The sequence below is a fragment of the Coloeus monedula genome (assembly GCF_965178545.1).
Source record: "Coloeus monedula genome assembly, chromosome: 19".
Taxonomy (NCBI): Eukaryota; Metazoa; Chordata; class Aves; order Passeriformes; family Corvidae; genus Coloeus; species Coloeus monedula.
Genome location: NC_138799.1, coordinates 4,762,534 through 4,786,400, shown reverse-complemented (window position 1 = coordinate 4,786,400; position 23,867 = coordinate 4,762,534). Strand labels below are relative to the sequence as shown.

The following is a 23,867-nucleotide window of genomic DNA, read 5'->3' as shown; positions in this document are numbered from 1 at the left end:
AAAGCATCAGCTCAGGGAGGTGAAACACTAAAGCTCAGGCGCTCCAGAAATGCTGCAGGCAAAGCTCCCCCTCCCCTCTCCTGGCTCTGCCTGAGACCGTTCCGGGTGAATTGCCTTGCCCTGGGATCAGCTGCAATAAAACATGTTTTACAGCTCAGCGTGAATTCCACGCACTCTCCTCAAGAAAGAAATTCATATTCATCTGTTTCTGCAGTGGCAGAAACAGATGCAGAAAGATGGAATCCAGCTCCTTCTGGCGAGTGTCAGAGTGTGTATCCAGCAGACTCAACACTGCATGTAACTCAAGTCAGCAGAGCTTTGCTTATGTATAAAAACACTGTCCGGCGCCTGCCGGCCTCTGGAGGCTCTTGGAGCTGGCAGAGGTTACAAACAGCAAGTACAAGACCTCAAATTTCCACAGATATTTGAGATTTGACAGCAGGAGGAAGGTCCCTGCAGGCAGGGCTCTCGTGCTGGCACTGTGAGCCTGCACGGTCAGACACATAAAAATAGTCAGGTGCAGTGGTCAAGACTTGGACTCACACCATCATCCAGCTCTGGGCTGGACAAGCTTGTCACATCTGCTGTTTTTCAGGCATTTGCTACACCAGGCTGAAGAAGAGGTCAGGGGCTCAGAAAGGGCAGGAGTTACCTGAATAACATCTGTCTGAGGAGGCACAGCCCAGGCAGGCAGCTGGGTCTGCCATGGCAGGACCTGTGCTCTCATCCAGGCTCTAACACCCAACAGCTCCTCCATGGAGCTGGGCTAATCGGACACCAGCAAACACTGCTGTAAACACTGCTCAGGTGAATAATGGATTTGCCTCAAATTGCAAAGCAGCAGCTACTGTGAGTGCTCCTTGCTCTATGGAAACCCTGTATTTCAATTGTTACAGGCAAACAAGGGAGCAGGCAGCAGGAGAGAGGGAGGGGGGAGCAGGAAGTGCCTGGCCAGAGACCACAGATACAACACAGGTGCTCCTACGCTCTGAAAGGCCTCAGTGCAAAGTGTCAGAGTCCAGCTCCTGTCTCAAGGTCTGCCAAGATTGCTCCAAGGCACATGGGAGAGCAGCACTTGCTCCTCACGTGATGCCCATGGGTTAAATGAAGGGAATGGGCTTGGCTGCTTGCAGAGAAGAGGTGCATGAGGTTTAGGAAGACAGGAGACAAAGAAAAACAGGTATGGGAGGAAGGTGCTGAGTGGAAATCACTATGGGAACACTTGCTCTGCCTCAGGTCAATGAGGAGCAGCACCCAGCCAGGCCACCATGGAGCTCCCTCTGCTTCCCACTGCTCTGTCACAGCTCCAGACTCTGCCATCACCCCACTGCCTCACATGGAACAGAGCACTGATACAGGTCTGGTTTTGGGGTAAAATATCCCTGTACATGACTGGACTGCAGCCCTGCCAGGCATCCCCAAACCCCAGAATCAGCATCAAGTCCCATCACTGAACTAAGTAACAGTTGAGATTAACAATGTGAAAATAACTTGCGATCCTACAGAACTGAGATTCCCAAAATCCATCAGGGAAGCAGGTGGCACCATTTGGAGCTCACAGCCTCCTGCCCTTAACAGAAGGGGTGTACCCATAAGGGGTTTTTTTGTGGTGTATTTTGTGTGCTTTTCTTTCCTTTTTTTTAAACACACTCCCCATGTCTGCTGCACATCAAGGCATTAACACAAACCCAGCTGAGGTAGATGTGCAAACACAGGAGCCCACAGGGCAGACTTTGCCTTATCCCATGGATCTGGAGCACAGACAGCCAGGAGTTAGTGTTTCCACAGGTTTATAAATCTGATAAATACAAGTATAACACCCTGCCCACCACAATGGGGCAGGGGAGAAGGGAAGGGAGTCCCAAAGGTTGCTGAGAGAGCACTGGCTTGTACTTGGCAGCTGGAGAGTTCACAACAGCTGGAAATTTATGCTGATGTGTCGAACAGCTTCTCGATCATCTCCCCCACCTGGTCGACCTGGTATTTGATGTACTTCTCAGGGTTCTTGGTGAAGGGCACGTTGCCATATCTGCAAAAGAAAACAGGTGACAAAACAACTGGAACCCAGCAAAGATATCCACTGGCCCCTCCTCTGTCACAAATCAGCTCCACTCCAACACATCCCACTCAAATGTGACGGGGTAAGAGCAAGCGACCTGCTTACAACCAGCCTCACAAATTTTACATGAACAGCCCAGGGTGGCTCAGGGCTTTGTGCTCACTGACCAAGGAATCAAGGTGACAGCAGATGTTTGCAAATACTCAAGGTCAGCTTGGGGATGTCTGAGTGTGCAAAGCAGAGAAGCTAGGACAGGATAATAGAGAAGTGGCTTAGCTCAGGCTATGCAAGGTCCCAAAGACCTCAGTAAACCCAAAGAGAGAGGACAGTGCTGCAGGAGGTCTCACCTATTCAAGAAGGCACCATAGGTCTCTTTCACAATAGTTTTCTGTGCCCGGCGGATTTTGTCCCGTTGCTCCATGTCTGGGATTGCCCAGGCCTTCTGGATCTTACACAGCTCCTCCAGCCCATCATTGAAACCCTGTCCAAAGAGCAACTCAGTGAGCAGCCCATCTGCAATCACATCTCCACACAGTCTGTGGTCCTTCCCTCCCCTGCTGATCACCAAGAGGTCTCTTCCTCAGGCAGATCTGTGTGTCCCTATCAACCAGGGGATGTTCTGACACCATCCAACACCTCCTTACCTTAAAGCGCTCCTTTATCATCTGCCTCTCCTTGTCCTTGAGCTGCAAAAAGGAGGGAAAGGATCTTATTTCATCTCCAGAAATAAATATCCAACACCAATTGTTTGCCCACAACTCCCCATCCAACCTAAGCAATATCCAGTACTTGGTCTGGATTCCCTCTCCTACAGTAGTGAGGAGAGAGATGCAGAGACCAGCACACCCTACACTCAGCTGAAGTAGGTTTAACAAGGATAATTTTCAGCCAGAACAGACACAAAAATAGACTTCTTCATGCTTCCAGCCCTTTCCAAGGGAAGATCTCAGGGTTTTGAAAATCCAAAATAGAGGCATCTGCTCAGGTGAAGATAGAAGAGCGGAGACAGAGATTAAAAGACTTGGCTGAATCTGGGGCAGGGGAGAGCAGAAGGCACTGCTGCTCTCCACTTGTGCCAGCCACAGTGTTCACTCTGCAGAGTGCTGCTGGCATGAGATACAAAGAAGGTTTCTGAGAACTTTTTAATATGACAAAGGAGATGATGTTTCTGGCAACTTCTGTCATGTCAAGCCCATCCTCTCACCTTCACTCCTGGCTGAAAGACAGGCAGGTTTTTCTCCAAGATGTAATCTGTCACCTTCAACCAGCTGCACATGCAATGAGATGGGAGAGAAGCAAAGAGTTACTCACACCTCTACCACAGCATCTCTGTCTTCACCCGTGACCCAAAGGCCAACTCAGACAATACACACCCCAAAACTTCCCACAGTGACCCCTTCCCAAGTTGGATTAATCGCCTGGAAACCAAAAATACTCTGCTTTGGTTTCAGACAAGTTTCTGGTTTAGGTGAATCTCTCCTGCTGCTCCAGCAGTGCTGGCTCCCAAAGTGACAAAAGCAAGGGAAAGGCAGAGGATGTCACTGACCTGCGCTGGTAGGTCTGGATCTGCTGCTCAATGAGCTCCCGGTAGGACCTCTCAGCTGTTTTCTGTGTCACAGCCACCAGCTGGATCAGCTCAGACCTGGAAGAGCAGGCAACCTGAGGAAGCACCTGAGCCAGCTGCTCTCTGGGCTGCTCTCAGGATGGCAGCACTTCAAACCCCCATCAACAAGTTCCTTTCAGCCCTTCATAATAAAATATTCCTTGAAATGTGCAAACTGAGAGACAGAAGCAACTCCGAGTTATTTTCCAAAGCCACATCCTCAATCCTCCCAAGATCAAAGGATTCTCTAAAACCTAAGGCATTTCCTAATGCTTTTATCTTCCACTCTCAGGTAATGTGATGTTTATAATACTGCAAAACCTTCAAAGAAGCAGTTTCAAGAATGGAACAAAAAGCAGATTTGAGACAGGCTGGAAAGTAAATGCTCTCAAGGCAGAGCTCTGCTCCAAAACCATCCAATCAGCCTTGGACTTGAGGGAGATTCATTCAGACACACACTTACTTCTCCAGAGATTTCAGAATGTAGTTGTAGTTGTTATGCAGAAAAATGGCACTCAAAGCTGGGTCTTCATAAACCTTGGATTTGCTAAGAAGGTTAAGCTGCAAGTTTCCCAGCACTTTGCCTTAAGAGGGAAAAACACAGAACAAGAAGTTTTGCACTGAAACTTATTATATTGACAAAGCAAATCAAGCTGTGGGCCCACAGCAAAGTGAACAGCTCAGGCCTGGCTGCCCGTACAAAGGCTACAATCACATGTACTTAACAGTCCTTATACAGATTTTTTCTTCAGCAAGTCACCAAAACCTCTCTGCAAACTACTACCTTCCATGCCTTGGCACTACCAGTGCATTTTGGGCTCAGAGGAAGTCCCAGGACCTGCCACAATGCAGGCTCAAGTCTCACAGAAGCTGAAGGAGCTGATCTCCATTGTAACAGAGATAGAAACCACTGATCTCACTTTCTTAAACTCCCCCTTTGGCAGCTGGGATCCTTCATGGGGTTGAAGGTGACAGTGGTTTAAGGCAGCAGCTCTGCAGCACAGCGAGCTGCTGCACTGTGCTTTGCCCTGTCCTACTCTAACAGTCTGAAACTCCCAGTCTGACCCTTTTTTCATCCCTCCCATCAGACTCCAGCTCAAATGTGGAAAGATCCCATGGAGAAGAGACACAGCCTGTGCTCTTCACCCAGGAGTGAGCCCAGTGAAGGCGTGTCCACGGGGCAGAAGTAGGAAGGTGTGCAGGGTACTCACAGATGTAGGTGCTCAGCAGCCGCCTGCTGAACTCTGAGCTGTAGCTACTGGCTGATGAGCTGGTCTCTGAAAAGGAAAGTCTTAGGCCAATTAACATGCCCTGGGAAGGGGGTGTGTGGTCAGCCTGCCTCTATTCCAACAAGCCTCATCCCTGTTGCTATGGAATTAGCTCCCATGGACAGTGAAATGAGCTCCTGCTTCAGAGCCCACTGTCAGCAGCTCATCCAGGGTGAGGGGGCAAGAGTTCTGCACCCTCAGTCCTCATGTCTGCAGCAAGGGCAGAGCACCCCGGCAGAAATCTCTCCTTTCCTTCCAGATGCTCAGGGAACATCCTCCTGACCAGAAAGAGAGTCATTAAACTCCTCCTCCCCATCCTTCCCCCACCACCTGAAAAGGGTTGGTAAGCACTAGGAACTGGCAATCAGAGAACAATGAGCTGGAGCTGTTAACAGCAAGCACACAACAGTAACTGAAACAAGCAGAAGGGCTCTGGAAAGCTTCAGCCATCCCCATGGTTGCTGACAGGAGGTTGCTCTAGGAGGGACTGTGCCAGCACAGGAGGCTGCCCCTACAGGCGACAGTGACTCCAGGCTGGCACATGCTCCTCTGCCTGGAGATGGCTTTCTGCCCTCGAGGGCTTGTGGGCATGGGGCCCACAGGACATGTGGGGTGGCCACCTCCTCCTGCCCCCTCCAGAGAGTTTGGCAGCCAGACCTAGCTCGGGTGGTCCGAGTTCACCAGCACTTTCACATGGGAAAGGCCTCGAGGCTCCTGTTGCTGGGAGCTGGACAATAAGGAGCTGAGTGCACATGGGATAAAGCATGACACCAGCTGGGCCAATCTGCTACCTGTGCCAAAGAGATTCTGTGCCATCAGAGTGTCTTGAGCCTGTTTCAGCTCTTGTGGCATCCCTCATTGTCTGCTGCTGACAAGCCCTCCCTATTCTCTCCAGCCCACTGGCAAGGATTATTTACCCTCCCCTTTTCAATTATGTGTTAATTTATTTACAAGTGCTGGAGGATAAAGAATTACTGTACATCACCAGAGTCCGAGGCAATATGAACAGGTAGGTGTGGGTAAGTTTGCTTACCTCTGGGATCTAAAGGAATATTGTATGTGTCCCCAAGAACTACAGAGATTAGGCAGAGCAGAGAGAAAAGGGGAGGGATGAGAGAGAAAAAGAAATGCAAAAGTGCAAAAAGACAGGTTAGAGACCACCATCCCTTTGAGAACAAAGCAGATATTAACACAGAGCAGCCACAGGCAGGTGCACAGGAGAGCAGGCAGGAGTCCCTCCAAGGCCACAAATGGAGTGGAGATCACAGAGGAAAGGCAGAGTCCAACCTCCTTCCCCTGCTGGAGACATTGTTTGCATTGTCATTGATTGCATTTAGCAAGACACCTCATTCCAAATCAGTCCAAATCCACTTTCAAGGCAAAGCTACCTCAAATCTATGCTGACTTTTCAATCAGCTAAGACATATCTCACTGCAAGACAACATGTCAAGATTTCTAAACAACAGTGCTGACATCACCATTCAGGGGACAACATGGGAAACAGTAGATTGTTCCAAGAAAAAGTTCAAACCACTTCTTTGGCCAAGGAGAGTCAAGATCCAGAAGGATCTGAGCACACTGAGCTTTCAAGTGGAAAAGGCACGAGGCAGTGGCTAGAGGAGATGTGGCAGAAACAGAGACATCCTAATTTGAGTTGATTTAGAATTAGCAAAGATTTCCAAACAGGACTTTGCAGGTAACAGTCTGGAGGCAGCTCTAAGCTTCCTCCTACCTCTGCTTCTAAAGGGGCTCTTTAACCCTCTCCAGTCTGTGCCCCCTCAGAGCACTATGTCCCCTGAATCTCCAGTTTGCTCTATTCCAACCTCCTTGAAAGCAAGAGCTCTGCCAAGGCCAAGAGCTCACTGGAGAGCCTGGAGCTGCTGCTCTGCACAGAACCAAGAATCCCACTCCAGCTGACATGCAGCAGCACCCTGCTACACAAGCAGCTCTCAGACTCTGATCTATGCATTTATTCCTGCAGTGAGACTCTTCAGCAGCCTGGAGAGCAGAACTAAAATTTGTCTCTCTGATAGGGCACACAAATAGCTCCAGAGTCCCAGCTTGCCCATGCCTCGAGGCTGAGGAGATTCTTGCTGCTGCTGTTGTACTCTAAGCAGAGGATGTGGCAGAGGAAGGTGCTGTTCACCACACACAGCCCAGCTGGAGCAGCCACCCTCACTCCAGTACAGTCACAGAGCATCAGGCCAGGGCCAGACTTGGAGCTAAATGACCCAGGCATCCTCTCTCAGAGCACACCAGCAATAAACACCATCCCCATGGTACCTGACAGGAGCAAGTGTGGAAGGCCAGCAGAAAACTGCATCCCTTGGAGTTCTCCAGATAACCAACTATGTGGTCAAGGCAGATTGCAGGACAGGACAAACCACAGGGTGAAGGACAGGATGAGAACAAGCTCACAGTGCCTGCTGAGGTTTGGTCACTTCAGGGAAGATGTCCAGGGAATTGGAGGAAGGAACTGCATGCCCAAGCAAGCCCCATGCAGGTACGTACCTTGTGATGCCAGCATGGCACCTGCTGTCTCCTGGAAATCCAGTAATTGCTGTAGGAAAAGGATGGCCTGGAAGCAAGGGAGGGAAGTTAGGAGCAACCAACATTACATATCCTATGCTCTGTTATTAAGGAGCATGAAGGACCACTTGTCTCCCCACACTTGAAGGCATTCAAGAAGCAAATCACTACACGCCTTTGAATTGCTGTGTTTTCCCACACATGGCTGAGTAAGGGTCACCAGCTCATCCTGCCATGGAACCCAGGTAATTGTGTAATTGTTAATGCCAAGACACCTTAATTTAAGAAATCTCCCTACTGCTCTTTTTACAACTCCTTCAGAAGCTGTTTTCCACAAAGGATGGTTCAAATCATCATCACGTACGTTGCTGGTGAGTTCGTGAACTGTCCCATCTTTTGGCATGTTGTATTCCTTGTCTGGATCATTCTGAAAAGGGAAGAGAGAGACATAAGGTGAGCATGTAAGGGGAGACACCTACAATACAACTGCTGCTCCAAGTGAGCTGAAGGCTTCTTTATCCAGCCACTCCCAACATCCTCAGGCCCGGCTCTTGCAGTGCCATCTCCTGGTGCTCAGAAACCAGAGCTGCCATGCACCAGCAGCTCAGAACCTCAAGGGTCTGCTCAGCATGTGATCATCACACCTTCAGCTCACCTACCATTCACCAAGCCCACCTTACACAGGGACAGCTTAACATGAGTCCTCCAAAACTTTTCAAGGCAGCCATTTTCCTTTCCTTTTAAATAGGATTAATTCCGAGATAGACTTGGTATCTGCAGAGGCCTTGATGCTCATGTCGAATTACTTGTAGTATGCCTGTTAAGGGTGTTAGGCAAAGGCCTCCTGTGTTTGAAAGCAGCACCAAGCATTTGGTATTTGACTGTCCCAAGCAATGCAGCAAGTTCCTGATTCAGTCACAAAGTACATGGTCTCATGTCTCTGAAAGCTAAATTAGGGGTTTTGCTCCAAAAAACCCTCTTCCAAGCCCTGAGCAGAGACCAGGGAGGAGAATCCTACCTTAATGTTGTCTGCAAACTCTTCCAGTGCCTTCGCACCAGTGGTCTCCATGGAAGTGATCAGCCCTGGCAGTTTGTTCTTAGTGCCTGCTGCAGTTCCCTGGAACAGTTCCACAAAAGATCAGAAAAGGAAAGCAAATAGTATCTGAACTTCCACCCAGCACCTACCCCTCCTCATCCCTCACCCCAGCATCTCATTCTCAGCTTCCCATGTGCCAGAAGAATATTTACGGCACCATCAACAACACTTGAAATCCCACATTCTCCAGGCAGAAAGGGAAGATGTTGTGCTGCTCCATCAGGGTCAGGACTTGAACTGAAAAGAGTTGCTGCTGAGAGATGTTGAGTTGCTCGTTCACCTCCACAGAAAGGAGTAAGCTGTATTTGTGTCACTTTCAGTCCACGCTGGGGGACAGAAGCAGCATGGCTTTGCTCAAAGTCACTGTGACAATCCATTTCAAGAAGTTCTCCAGATAACCCAAGCCACAGGACCCTCTCCAATCCCATCATATTTACCTGCAAGACCTGGTCAAATTCTGGCTTCATCTGCTTGAGATGCTTCAGGATGGGGAAGATTGTGAGCACAGCTGAATAGTCGTGTCGGATGATGGCTTTCCGGGCAGCTGAGACAATGTTATCACCCTCCATGATCAAGTTATCCAATGACTCCTGCAACAAAGCCACAGACTCATGAGGAAGGACAGGACTTTTGCTCAGGCAGCATAAAGGGCTCAAGGCAGGACACCCATTCCAGATGCCCATTTGGATGATGGGTCATTTGTGGTGCCAGTGAGGGACTCTGAGCACATGTTCTCCAGGCTCTGTGCAGGCCCTGGTTCCCTGAACAGGTCCTGGAGGACAAGCCAGCATCCTTTACAAGCACAGAGGCTCAACTGACCTGGATGAGAGAATCAAAGGTCTTCTTCTGGTGGTGCTCTGGGACAATTTCTGTCAGGAGCTGGTATTCACTCTGGGCCAGTTTGACAAAGGCACTGACGCAGTGGATGTACGCGTCGATCTCGATGTCGAAGACGTCGTCCCTCCCTGCAAGGGCAAGATGCCTTTGGTTTACAGAAGGAGCATGAGGTTCTTCTGGGAAAGTTGGTTCTGGCTTTGCACCCATCCATGTGTGAGAACAAGAGTCATCTTCTCACCACTCCTGCCCTGGGTTTGTGTGTGGGAATCTCTGAGTACCCTGCAGGAGGCAGGAAAAGTCACCCGCAGTTCAGGAAATGCACATCAGGGCACCACCTCTTTCCAGCCTCATGACAGAAGGGAAGTTTGGAGCTCTTCTAGGAGACAGACTAAATTTAATCAAGGGCTTGAACACAAAGTACTAAACTCAGGAAGGTCTGAGGTGAATTATTCAACATCTCTGCTTGTATTTTTAGAATTCCTTATCTCCATCCATCATGCAGATGAAGAACTGCCATTTGGCATGAACATTTCTGGGAAATAAAGGCTGTCCTGGAAGGCAGCTTCTTCCCACTTGCAGAAACAAGATAAAAACCAGGCTGATGAACATCTACATCCTATGAAGCAGGAATATCAGCACAGCTAGGTGAGTTATCTGCCACAATGCTGCATACAAATGCAAATATCTGAGTCCTAGAATATGAATGTCTCGGCCAAAGATCCATCAAAGATCCTACGTGGTAGGCATGAGAAGTGATACAAGGACCAGCACCAACTCATGCCAACCACTGCTGGATGTGTCTGCAGGACAGACCCCATCCTGCAAGACAGTAAGATGACACAGAGAGGCCTTCTCTATGCTATAGGCTGCTGCTTCTCTCCTCCCAGAAACTTTTGATGGAGAAAGAACCAATTCTTCCCTATGCTGACAGGTCCCTCAGGTTGGTATTTCCAAAGTTTTGGTCAGCAGAGGACACACAGACTGCTTATGGTGCAGTGGTGCACACTGTAGTGTGTGCTGCACTGATCCCTTTCCTGCTTGCTTTGCTTCAGCACCCAAGAGGCCACCAGCCACCTACAGGAAAATGCCCCTCAGCATGGTGAGCTTTGGTTGGACAAAGCTGGGCTCCTTGGCTGAGGCCTTCGGGGGGTGTGATTAGTAGGAGTGAATTCTACTAAGAAGAGCCAGAGCTTCTCAGCCAGAGGAGGCTCATGCTTCAGGACTGCCCACAGAGAGGAACAGCCCTGGCTCCACCACGACAGTGGGACATGCTGGGAAGAAGGGGGGACCAGCTGGTGCCCAGTGCCAACCCGGTACTTACCCGCAGCCGGCCCGTGCTTGTCGCTCAGGGCATCGGAAAGGTGCTTAACGCGTAAGTCATGCTCATGACCTAGTGAGATGGCAGCCGGCACAAACAGAAGGCGCAATTTATCCAGGGTGGTCACAGCAAGGATGCTCACTCTGGCTGGAAGCTGCTTCAAGCCTGGCTTATTTGATCTGGTGGACATCTTTTTCCCTACAGTCCCAGGAATGCTTCCTGACCAAATCCTTTTGTTGGGCTATATACAGCGGTAGCAACCCTTTGAAACCTGATGAGAAGTGTGAGTTAAGTTGTTTCTTGGACCACGATAGTCCCTTGAACCTCCTGCCATATGTCCTGAATGGGATTGCAGACACCAGAGTCCAATTTTTACCCACAACCATTACAAATCCAAACTCAAAGCCGCTCTCCTGCTCAGCATGAGCATTTTCCCCCACGTGAGTGATGTCAGTCACCATCTGGGGTTTAGAAGGCTACAGCAGAGGTGCTGAAGAGACCTGCTTTGGATGGATTCACAGCAGGAGGCAGGAATATCTTAGAGATGCTTTGAAACATCTTCTCCCTCATCTGGCACAACCTCTAGGAGCAGAGGAGGTCATAAAACAGGAAACAACCATTTAGGCAGGTCTCCACAGAGGAGATGTACAGGCACAATGCTCTGAGCTACCTGTGGTCCAACACTGCAGCATCAGGTTTGGAAAGGTCACTAGGAAACTCAATGTCTGAAAGTCCAGGCAAAAAGAAAAGAGAACAGGAACACCACAAGCAGATGTCAGCAGAGCTTCCATTACCCAGGTGGCTGTGGTGGGTCAGTGTTAAGGTAACGTTTCCCTCCACCTGTACTCATGCTTATGGAGACTTTGAAATTCAGATAGTAAATGCTGAATAAATTGAATAAATAAAAGAAAAATAATATGGCCCTTCAGCCAAATTGGGGATTGGTTCCCCAATCCAATGCTGTCCACCAAGCACTGAACTAATGGAAGCCCCACCTGGGAAAGCAAGGCTGATACACAGAGAAAGTCAAGGGTGAAGTAGCTCGAGCTGTGATTACCTTCCATAGGAATGAGGTTAGAGGCCCCCTTTTTCCCATCTAGACCATGCTGAGAGTACTGTTTCAGAAGGTTCTGAGCCTTACGGATCGTGCCTGTCACCAGAACCAGAGAGAAGAGACAAGAAGACCTAGAAAATGAGTGAAAGAAAACAAACCCAGAACACCAGCCCTCCACCAGCAAGTCACCTGGGCCCAGCAAGAGGATGCTGGGCAGCAATGAGGATGCTCAGCACGGGAACGTGAACCCCAAACTCATGTCCAAGTGTGCAGATACAATGGCATTTCCAGAATGTCTCCCTGCTTTGAGGCTGGGGGCATAAATTCCAGCCAGGGATACAGAATCAGTTTGGAGATGCAGCATGGTACAGCTGGGTGATAAACATGATCAGAGAAGGGAAGGCATGAAGCTCCCTTCCCTGTAATGGGTTTATTGGAGTTGGTACCCTGCATCCAAGGTTTGCTGCTTTTTCTCAGCTGCAGAAGCAGGGCTTTGCCTATGGACAATTCCTGTCTGGCAACATGTTACCTGCTCCTCGGAGCCACAATTGCAGTCATTCAGTGAGAGGTGCCTTTCCAAGGGGTATTTTCTGAGCATAATCAATAAAGAGCCATCAGGAGTCCCAGAGCCAAGACAAGGAATGGTACAGGAAGCAGTAAAAGGGTGACAACCTCTGCACTTTTTTTGCAGCAGCAATTCCCATCACAGGAGTCCCAGAATAATGGATGCTGCCCACCCATGTCTAGCTTGCACTAAGCCACCCTAATCCCCAAGACACTTCTCTTCTAAAGAACTGCAAATCAATTAAAACCATGGAAAAAAAATAACACTGGGTTAAAAGATTTATACTTGAAACACACAAAAACCAGACAGAACTAAACAAAAGGCAGTGCTGGATATACAGCTGGAAAGCACAAAACAAAGCATTAATGTGACAACTGAAGCCTAGGCAGTGTTTCCACATTAAAAGGTTAGTTGTCATGCAACAAGCTACAATTATCACAAGCACACGGACACCCTCTCATAGCAGAGCTTTGCTGTTGCCTGCACAACAGGGAACTGGAAGTTTTGGGAAGGTGGAAGGGGTTTCTATAGGATACCCAAATGAAACAGAACCAGGCTGAGGAAATGAAGAAGCTAAAACCATAAAAATGCTGCTGCCAAAATTAAGAATTGGTTTTCCGCTATAAAGTAATAAATACTTCAAACATGCAGAAAATCTCTACTTCCACCACTAACTGTGAGCCACAGCACAGCCTGGAAATGAGTGTTGGCTGCCCAGATGCTGAAGGGAGCCCAAGTACACACTGCTGCAGAACAACATTCCAGGGTGCAGGACAGCTTCATCCCATAAAGGGATTTATGGCAAGGGAAAGGAAACTTCAGGTCCCCCAGCCATTGGGGGAGAACAGGAGAAAGACGTTCCCCTTGAATTACCAAACTGCCTTAAGCTGGTGCACTTACTAAATGACAGAACACAGTTCCCAAAATGTAATATTTCACAGGTAATATTGTCCTTCTGCCAGTTCAGAGTGTTCTCAACTGCTTTGCAAAGAAAAAAATAAATCATATCCATAAAGCACGTTCTTCTAGAAAAACTTCTCCCCTCTCTACCCACACCTGGGAGATGGGCTGGCTCACGCCCTTGCTGGCTGATGCATTTGCTCCTAAGCTTCTGCCATATGATCAAATGAGGGCTGTGCCTCTTCTTCCAAGCTTCCTGATGCTCTTTACACCCCATATCTCCACTTTATTCTTAGCTACTTCCAGAAACCTCAAGAGCTTGGGCACACCAGCAAGTTCCTCTGAGCAACGAGGGCTCTTCCTTACTGCTGCTGCCATGGCCTAGCAGCTGCAGAGCAGCTCAACCCAGGTACTTCTTCTATCTGTTCCTTATCTTTCCCACTTCCAAGCATCTAGGGCGAGGGGGAAAATACAAAGGAATAAAAATAGAAGGTGAATTGGTGTGAAAACCAAGACGCTACAACTGCTGCTGCTGTCAGCAGGATCTCACTCCACAGGTATGCAGTGGACATTTTCACAGCCCACCCTTGATGGTTTCTTCTCTTTTTCCTTTTTTTCCCCCTCTTTTTCTCAATTTCAGGAGCTGATTATGCTGCATTTTATTTGCATAAGCACAATTACCTGTGTTTACTGACACACGCCGAGTGTTCAGTGTCCAAGGGCATCACTTCAGTGCTGCTGGATCCCTCTGACTTGGCATCATAATTAGGCTTTAATGGATTCTGGTGGAAGCCAAATGCTTTTGTTCCAGGATTGTTTTCCCCTATTAGGCAGCTCCCTAACCAAATGGGACTGTGTTTCAGCTACTAATGAAAACATCACATTCAAGCCAGGCAGTCTGGGAAGCAGGAATGGGCTCTTTATTCTGCCACTCAACTTGCCTTCAGGTACCACCCCACTGGAGCACTAAGGAAACTGAAAAAGAGCTCCCCTGTAGTCTGAAAAGAGCCTCCAAAGGTCAAAACACACCCAAAACCTTTGCTTCTGCGGCCCAGTTGTTACACAGAGTGGGGTTTGGGCATGCATGAGACACGTTTTTCCAATTGCAACTCATTCTCTTGTTTCTCTCTTCCATTAGGCAGTTTTCTATCCAAGCAGGAGGGCAACACATCCTCTTTTCTCAAGCACCAGCTGCAGGAATCTGCAGGAAACCAGACAATGCTCTCTGGCTTTTGCAGGCAGCCAGGCCAAGTGGCCCCATCCTTCCCTAAAAATGCAGCGCTGCTGAGCTGCCTGCTGCTCTCAAGCCAAAAGAGAGCACAGGGTCTACAGGTATCACAAAGAAGCTTTATTTTATGCACACAGGCTTGCAGCAGGATGATTTGGGAACCTGAATACACCTGCTCTCTGAGACAGAGTGCTGACATTCCAAACAGCAAACTAAAACCAGAAAAAGCCCACAAAACACTTCAGAATCAGCCCAACTTGACCTGTCAAGTGTCATTTAAGAGGAGACAACTCTGCTTTAGAAGCATCTCCAGCAGTCAGATTTTTAACTGCATGATATAACAACAGGAAACAGCACGGGGTACATCAACAGACAAAACAGGAACAGAGGGATGAAGACCCTCTGAAACAACACATGGATATGGAGCTTGTTCTCTAGAATTTAGCACAGTCCCTGGGGCTATCTCTGCCTTGTTACCCTGCCCCTAATAACTCACCTTCCCTTGAGCCTCTCTTGTGCTTTGTTTTGTGGTAAAAAAAAAGCTATAGCACATCAGATTTAGTTTGTTATTTACCCCTTGCAAGAGGTTAAAGTATGTATTGGGGCGTGCACTGGGATATTCTTCCTCAAGGATCAAGGAAATGAACTCTCCTGTTGCAACTGTCAGAAAACCCCCTTGTCTGACACTCAGATTGGCAGAACTTGGCTTTACTTACTGAAATGAAGTAACTGAACAGAAAAAAACCTTTGTCCATATTGAACAAAGGCTAAACCCAGGGGAATCAAACACCATCAGGTAATGCTGCTCTGAAGAGAGCCACTGTGAAGAGGGTGTGAGAGCTCCACCTCAAGAGCTGTGCTTGAAAGCTGATGGAACTGCAGAAGAAACAGTGAATCTCTGCCCAAAGACTCTATTTTTCTCCATTTTTAATTTCACTTAAGTACAACTCAGCAGTCATAAGAGATGGCTGGTGTACGAGGTTCAACATCCACTGTCCTTCAAGAGCTACAGTCTGGTTCTCTGTCTGCTTCACAGAACACTGGAGACAAATGAGCCACTATTTTTTCTTGACATCAACAATAACCCAATGGATCACTTGGGACACTCTTTCCTTCATGCACCATCAGCTCTGTAACTGCATTCAGACCATGCTCTGTGACTTCTACCTGCTCCATCTCACAAAATCCAACTAAACTGGGCATAAAGACATGAAAATCTTCTGGCACATCTACAGCTGAGACTTTCCTCATGATAAGTAATTCTGGATGCCCAAATGCATCCACTTTGGAGGAATCCTGTTTGTAGGAACTTGTGCTCTCCAACGTGTGGGCTCCTCTCTATGGGAGCATCCAAGATCTGAGACTCTTTTAAAAAATCCCTAGGATTTTTTCAATAATCTGCCCATGAAAACAAACAATCTCCCCCTTCCCTTACTCTTTATCTAGAGCACAGAGGAGATGTTATCACTTGTCAGGCTGCTCAGAAATGTTTGCTGACCATGCTGAATTCACAGCAATAAAAACACAGGAACCTTTTCAGAATCAGGTGATAACTGAGAACTGATGACCAAATCTGAAGCATCTGCAACCTGAGCTTCCCATGGCTCAACTACAAATCCCCACTGGCACCTTTCAGTGCCTCTGAGCCTTTATCAGGTGGTTCTCTCCTGCCAGCGGAAAATTCACTGAAATTCACAGACCAATTCCATCAGCTTTCAGGGACAGCTCCAGGGCACAGCAGCAATGGCACAGATTGATTTTAGAAGACCACAGGGGTGATGTCTGGATGCTACAGCTTTCCCCCTCTCCAAATATCCCAGGCACACCCTCTGCTGTAGCAAGAAGAGGCCCAGCAAAGCCTCTCCACACGCAGAAGTGAAGAGAGTGAGCACCAGGGCCAGCACACACATACACAGACACACATTACCTGGGATGAGGACTGCATTCACATCAGGATTATAAAAATAAACACAACACAATTAAAATGGGTATTTCTTCTTCCTCCCTTTCCCCATCCCATCCATTCCCAGTCCCTACCCACATTTCTTACTATTTTCCTGAACCCACTAAGAGTATTTGGACAACACAGAACAAAATAGGGAAGGGGAGTATTGGCCAGGTAAACCCACAGAAATACGAACTTTTCTGATGAGATCACTGTTACAGAGGAGACAACAGGGTGCTGGGACACAGAGGAACAATATCCCCGTGCTAGCTTTTGCTGTCCCTCCTGGCTGTGCTCCCACTAGATGGCACATTCCAGAGACAGGAACTCCAGAGTGACCAACCTCACCAGCAGCACCAAATGCAGCAAAACTGCATTGTGAGGAGAGGAGGAGTAACCCACCAGCCACATTCATAGCTCTTTCTGAGACAGGCTGAGGCAAGAGCTTTAAGAGCCTTTCTAAAATTCAGACAATGTCGTATCTCGTTTTTGTAGGCACCTGCCTAATCCCCGTCTCAACTTCTGGGGACTTCTTGCTTTCTAGCACAACAATAATTTATTCATAGGTAATGACTGAAGTGATGTTTTTATCAGATGTGAGCTTTCTATTTGCTATGGCACAGACTATATGCCATATGCCAAGGCTGAGGACAGGTGTTCTCAGATCAAATCCTTTGACAGCCCCCTCAGGGCTCTTTTTACTCATCTCCTTTGTTAAGGCTTTTCCTCTCCCTTTATGTAGGGCCTCTCTGCTCCTTTTACAGCACCCAGAGAACAGACCTGATGTCTTGACAGACAGAGTATCTGTAATCCCAGTGCTGAATCCAGAGCAGAGAAGTGCTTACCTCCAAAATCTCACCTAAGTGTCCTAAGAGCACATTTTAGACACAGAGATACCTCAGCAGTGAGAGAGGGCCTGAAGATTTGTTCAATACCCAGTGCAGTGATCCCTCCTCAGGGACTCACCTGGTCTCTTGATTGGCTTTTTGGTGGGGGTGTCCTTCCTTTTGTTCTGAATGGCAGGGGAATAGGGCACCCCAGAGGAAGAGCTGTTCTTACGGAAATGGTCCTTCAGCCCCTTGATGGAGCGGTCGAGCTGCACAGAGCGGATTTGGAAGTAAACTGTCATGAAATCTGAGGAGACAAGGTAAAAATAAAGATTATAAGCAAACAGGGAACACTATATGGTCAAGCAAACACTTTGTGCCCCTACAGGGATTTAAAAGCATTGGTGTGGGACCCCAAGTCAGCACCCTTCCCTCCCAGAGCCTCTCCTATTTTCTTCAAAAACTTCTTCTCTCTTCCCTTGCAATCTTCATTCCAGCTCTCCCACCACACACAACATGAATTCCACCACTACCAAGTGGTGGAGCTGATAGGAGATATTTGTGCAAGACATTGTCAATCCAAGTGCTCGGTTTCCAGCGTGAGAGACTTTTACACACTTTCCAGGATTCAGGGCACTCGGGAATTTAACGAGGTGCTCGTCATTTGAAAGCAGAATACAAACTGACTAATAAAATATGCTCTATATGCATGAGTTGCCTTTGATCATGGAAAAATTCTTAAGAAGATTTTAAGGACGTTCTTCATACTTGGTAAGCACAGTAATCCCCCCCTCAGGAGTAAATCATTGAGGTGGGGGGGTGATTCTTGGAGCTGCATGAATGTGAAAGTTCACATTTCCTGTACAAGTCTACAAAGTCATTCAATCCCAAAGGAAAAGTTAATAAAGGACTACAAAGCTCTAGGCAGCTCTTGATGCTGCAAAACAGGAAAGGAGAGACATGTACAGAGTGAAGAAAGTCTGCGCTGCTTTCCCCCTGCCCATTTCATACAAAGAGCTCTGGTCATAAATATTTCCCAAATGGGAATAAGTCATTTATAAAACCTGAGCACTGGCCAGCTGCAGCTTCATCTGAAGGCATTACAGGTGCAAGTGCAGTGGATTTTTGCTACAGGACAGACTTTGCATTACCATAATTCGTGCTTTATTTACACAGCTCATTCTGTTCAACTGACAAACCATTGCTTCAGTCTCACTACAAAAAAAAAGCAGGATCCTGAACTATTCACCTAAAAGGTGCCACTAAGGCATCACTTGTCCTTCCAGTGCTGCCAGATGCCCACAAGGGAACAACAGGCAGCAGCACCCACCTTGATTCCTGCCGTTCTCCACCAGCCAGCCCGAAATGCGGATGATGTCGTGCAGGACGCTCTCCGGGAGGTGCTCCAGGGTCATCTCCTCCTGCGTGTCCATCTCCTCATCCCCACTGATCAGGTCCAGGATGAGGATGGGTGGCACTGGCTTGGTGTGCCGCGTCATCAAGCTGCGGAACTCCGATTCCAGGGATTCCTTGCCCCGCTCAAAGAGGGATTTCTGGCACAAAACAGCAGGACAGAAGCAGAACAGGACTTCTGTAATCAGTCACTCGTGAGTATTTTTGCATAAGAACATCCTTCCTAACCACTGTCAAGTACTGCAGGCTTCAAACTCCAACCACGCACGTATCTGAGAGACTTTTAAAGTGAATTAAGTTAAAAAATTGCTTGGGAGTTGTTCAGTCTTCAAGTGGGATTTAAACAGATCACCCATTCTGCTCAAGCAGCTGAAGGACTGACAAGAGCTGCTCAGGAGGAGGTTCAATCAACTCCTCCACAGGTGCAAGAGCTGCTTTCAGAGTCCTCCTGGCACAACACAGAGAGAGCAAAATGCCAGGAGCAGAAATGCTGCCCAGTACAGGCTTAAACAGAAGCCAAAGCAATCATTCCTTCAGCTGTGCCCAAACACCACCTTCCCCAGGCAGCAAACCCACAGCCTCTCCCAGCAGGGGACAAGCAGCAGGGCTGTGTCTGTCACTCTCTCATCCATGCCAGGTTCCAGGTCCATGACCTACCACACGGTTCAGCTCTGGGCTGTCTGGGTTGTTGTCCTGGAAGTATTCCACTGCCTTCTGGATTTTGTCCATGCAATTCAAGTATTCCTCCAACCTCCCTGTGGGGCTAAAAATAAAGCCAGAAATAAAAGTAGTGCCCCAAGAAGCAAACAAAGAAAATACCATGAAAGCACCAGACCAGACTCAGGATAAAAATAACAAGGAAAATTTCAATCCCCTTTCCTTCAGCTGGGAGGAGATCATGGAATTCCCTTCTGCCTGCACTCAGTGCCACAGCAGGATACCCAATCCACACAGCAAGTGCAGAAGTACTGATGATGGAACAGCACACAACTCTCAGCCTTGCTTTCCTCTCCCAGACAGGCCCTGATGGGAAGGCAGATGGAACTGCACATCCCACCCCAGAGAAGAACCATCCAACATCCTCCCAGAGAAGAAGGCTCCAGAACAGCTCTGGTTCATCCTGGATGCGGTGACAATCTCAGTGGGCAGGAAAAACCTTTGGGAAAAGGGCAGAGGAAAACAGGGAAGCCACCAGTGTTCATGGAGATTGCTATGGCAGCACCTCTGCAAGATCTGGAAGAGATCCCAGCGCAGAGTCCGAGATGTCTTTGCCCTCTGGAAATGGCTGAAGGTCAAGTCAGTGTGGACTGGGGGTGAGGAAAGAGTGTGGGAAGGGTACCAAGCACACCATGGGTGTGTGGATTCAGCTCCCCCACCTCCATCTCAAAAATCTGATAGGATGAAGCTCCCAGCAAGATCTACCTGCTCAACTCACCCTTCCTTGATGATCTTCTCGGTGTCCTTGGCCACATGGTAGTAACTGATGACGTGATCCAAGCAGGACAGGGTCTTCTCCACATTCTCCTGCAGGCGCTGCAGGTTCTCTGTCTGTTTATGAACAGGGATGATGGAGTTCTCCAGCTTCATCAAACGGCTCTCAAAGGAGGAGAGGATGGAAACCTGCACACCAAGAGAGAAACCAGCAGCTGAGGGTTTCCTTCCTAGGGATCCATGCAGTGGGGTAGGAGTTAGAGCAGGGAAATCTGGGATCTTCAAGGCCCAGCTTTTATTTTTGGGCTCTGCTACTAACTAGCCACGGCTCCTTAGCAGCTGTTTCCATCCCTCTATGCCCTGATTTTTATTAACAATCACAAAACAGATCACCTGCTATATAGGGATGGGCGAATCCCAAATTAAATGCTTGTGAAGAGTGAAGATAATGTTTCAAGACAGTATAAAGGACAAGCAAAATTTTATTTGCCAGCAGAAAATCAACCCAGGAACTGCCTGGAGGTGCCCCATGTAAAAAGAGCAACAAGAGCACAAACCAGCAGCCCTTTTGCTCCACACCACTGAGACCCAAACAGGAGCTGCACAAGGACCAGTCTAGTGAAAACCTTTTCCACCACAGACATTTGGTTTCAAAGAGGACTGTGATATTGCTTCTGAAAGGTGGAAAACCATAGCAAGCTCATCAAAGGGTGCCTCAGTGTCATCTTTTCTAGGCCAAAAGGTAATTCCTATGAGATTCACTGCTGTGTCATGTCTTCCACACTTCTCTGGTGCTGCCTCTATGACTTTTGTAAAGCACTGAGCCCAAAACTGGACACAGTACATAAACTGAGGGCTTATGAGCAATTACAGCACAAAAATTATTTTTTACCTTTACACAGAACACTCGCAAAATAAAACTCCAAACAAAACCTGAATTTATGAAGCAACAACACAATGCTGTTGCACAAACTAATCTGAGGTCTATTAATACCTTTTCCCCAAGAGAGAGGACTGACTGTAGCAGAGATGAGGCCAACAGCTCATCTGAGCCCTCAGCAGAGCAAGAGAGAAGCTCAGGATTGAAGCTTTTCTCAGGTTTCCCCTTTGCCCAGTCACTGAAGCCCCCAGTGGTTCATTGCTCCACACCCCTTAGATGGGCACAACAACAGCCTTGAAAACAAATAAACCTAAAAACCTAAGAAAGAGTAAAGCCAGGCCCAACATTAGGACCTCCCTACCATGTTCTTGGTGAGCTGGTCACTCTTCTCAAGGCTCTCTTTGATAAAGGACAGAGTTTCTTCTTCCTGTCAGTAAGATGAAAAAACACTCTTAAATTCTGAACACTAAGGTTTAAGTCACTAAACATTACACGTAGGTTTTTACCAATCTTGTAAACACTGCTGCAAGTCATGTTTGGGCTGATGCTGAGGCCACATTTTAACACTACCACCTCTTAACAGAAACCAGGGCAAGTAACCCAAGGTGGGGACACACCATGTAATGAGTGAGGGGTTTATGGATTACTCGCTTCCCTTCAACGCCGCGAGCCTCAGCACAACATAAAATTAACACCTTTCCCACTGAGGCACAACGATTAAGAACACACATTTCCCTGCCACAGCACAACACAGGTGTTGCACTGGCTCATTCTAAATCCGCCGAGAACTCAAGTGGCCAATGCAAAGCAGCCACCAAGGGCCGGTTTTAAGTCCCCAAAGCCCCCAGGCAGAGGGGGAATGGCAGCCTGTCGGGGCTGGTCTCACAGGCTGCAGCCGAGAACCTGACGGGAGAGCCCACTGATGCTCCCAAGAACGAAGGGAGGTGGGGAGCAGAGATACCCCGACCCTGCAAACCAGGCCTTGAAGGGGACCTGGGGGCGCTCCCAAGCCAGAAGGGGGGTGACGAGGCCCTTGAGGGGTCCCGGGACGCCCCCAGGCCCGGTGGGGACCTCCAGACCCAGCCTCGTCTCCCCGGCAACGCCAGGGGGCTGCGGGCCCAGGCCCAGCCCCCGGCCCCGGCAGTGCCCGCAGCGAGTCCCAAGCCCAGTCCCACCTGCTTGAGCTTGTCCTCGATCTCCCTCCTGCGGGCCGACACCTCCTCGCTCGGGATCATCGCGCCGGAGCCGCTCCACCGCCCGCTCCCACCGCGCCCGGCCCGTCAGAGCCGCGCCGCCATGATGGGCGCGGCGGGCCGCACCGGGCATGCGCAGAAAGCGCCGCTGCCATATTGAGAGTGGCGCCGTTCGAGAAGGGCGGGCAGGGGTGAGGGCGCGTGCGCACTGCCCTGCGGGCGGCCATGTTGGGAGTGGCGGCAGGGCTGCGCCGCCATCTTGGGAGGGCGTGATGGGTCCCAGAAGCGCAGGATGAATTATTTTGGAATGTGGGATCACCGGGCCCAACCTGCGCCCCAGCACCACCTTGTCAGGCAGACCATGGCACCGAGGGCCACGTCCAGTCTTGAACATCTGCAGGGACGGTGACTCCACCACCTCCCTGGGCAGCCTGGTCCACTGTCTAATCACACTTCTTGTGAAGAAATTCCTCTTCTTCTCCGACCTAAACCTCTGCTGGCACAGCTTGAAGCTATGTCCTCTCGTCCTGAGCGTGGCACTGTTGCGTAAAATTTTCTTAAGAAAGGATGTTCTTTGATGTTTGATCTTTCTGTACTTTCAAGCCAAATCAACAATAAAGGAGATTTAATCCATGAAAGAGATAACAGCCAACAAGCTCTAAGTGATGTCCAGGTGTTAGAAAAACCGATTGCTTGTTGGTAGAATTACCTTGTCAAGGTTTAGGGTTAGACATTTTTCAATTATCTCAGACTCAGGGATAGGTTAACAAAGCTTGGGAAGAAAGATGTACTACTGATAGTGAGCAGAAAGAATGCAGAATTTACGGGCCACGAGGACATTCAGCAGAACCCCCTTGATAAGGAAGAAACTTATAAAACCAACTGGGCTGAAGCAGCTCTGACTGGGTAAAAGGTAATTCCAGCAGGGGCAGATCCAAGAAACCCACCAACCCCAAAGAAGAGACAGACTGAGCACGTGGACTAATTAGCATGGCAAGCAAGAGAATCATTCCCCAATAGAAGATAGAATAATAATTAATAAGAGAACTATGTAACTTGTAGCCAATTAACACAGATTCCTTTGCTAAGATGTATAAATAGTAAAAGATTTTGATTGTTGTCATGGCTTGATTTGTGGAATCCCAGCGAGCACCCAGGCTTGTGCAGCTCAGAAATAAATAATCAATGTCTCTCTCGAGGGTGTCATGATTGGCTTATTGCACTGGGGGTAACAAATCTGATTTTTGTGCACAACAGATGCGGAGGGAGAGTCCAGGCCTTTGAACCCAGGGAAGTGACATTATAGAAATTTGAGTGTGAATTATGTCAACCCACCCCTGTCCTGCATCCACTTTCTAGGGAGAAAAGTTATCCCACAGGGAAGAAAAGTTATCCCACAGGGAAGAAAGGTTATCCCACAGGGGAGCTGCCCCCACTCCCTCCTCCAGCACAGGTGGGGATGGCCATTTCAAGCTCTGCATCCCCCTAAACCACAGCAAGCCCAGAGCAGGGAGCTGGTTCTCCAGCACCTGCAGGTTCTCCAGCCCCAGCTCGTGCCGTCCTGTTCCGCTCCAAGGGTCCTGCCACGCGCAGGGACCGGTGTGTGCCCATCTGTCTTCCCCTTGTCAAACCACCCCAAGCTTCAGAGAGAAGCTCTTTTTTTTTCATTCAACAATGGATTTCACAACCCTCCCTGTCCTGCTGCTCACGGATGTGCCCAA

The 23,867-nt window shown here is 48.6% G+C and overlaps 1 protein-coding gene across 4 annotated transcripts; it reads right to left on the bottom strand.

The window, feature by feature from the left end:
• Window positions 1-1,773: 1,773 nt before the first annotated feature.
• On the bottom strand, window positions 1,774-22,267 carry EXOC7 (exocyst complex component 7). Of its 4 annotated transcripts, XM_082294342.1 has the most exons (21): window positions 22,129-22,267; window positions 21,315-21,380; window positions 20,078-20,262; window positions 19,300-19,405; window positions 18,560-18,782; window positions 17,369-17,536; window positions 16,385-16,396; window positions 11,768-11,860; window positions 9,375-9,520; window positions 8,993-9,145; window positions 8,478-8,576; window positions 7,824-7,886; window positions 7,442-7,508; window positions 5,964-6,002; window positions 4,874-4,939; window positions 4,126-4,246; window positions 3,606-3,701; window positions 3,264-3,327; window positions 2,704-2,745; window positions 2,407-2,540; window positions 1,774-2,029 (listed from the first exon to the last, which is right to left on the bottom strand). In XM_082294342.1, the coding sequence occupies exons 1-21, from the start codon at window positions 22,186-22,188 to the stop codon at window positions 1,927-1,929; spliced, it is 2,106 nt and encodes a 701-aa protein (XP_082150468.1). In that variant the 5' UTR covers window positions 22,189-22,267; the 3' UTR covers window positions 1,774-1,926. The 4 variants fall into 4 exon arrangements, with proteins under 4 accessions (XP_082150468.1, XP_082150470.1, XP_082150469.1 ...); XM_082294344.1 differs by lacking the exon at window positions 5,964-6,002; XM_082294343.1 differs by lacking the exon at window positions 16,385-16,396.
• Window positions 22,268-23,867: the final 1,600 nt, after the last annotated feature.

Excerpts from the sequence above, each read along its gene's own strand:
- EXOC7 (XM_082294342.1), bottom strand. The coding sequence starts at position 22,188 with ATGATCCCGAGCGAGGAGGTGTCGGCCCGCAGGAGGGAGATCGAGGAC. Across the intron at positions 17,537-18,559 it reads GGAGAACGGCAGGAATCAAG|ATTTCATGACAGTTTACTTC; the intron begins GTGGGTGCTGCT and ends TTGTCTCCTCAG. Across the intron at positions 9,521-11,767 it reads TAACCTCATTCCTATGGAAG|GGAGGGACGACGTCTTCGAC; the intron begins GTAATCACAGCT and ends TTGCCCTTGCAG.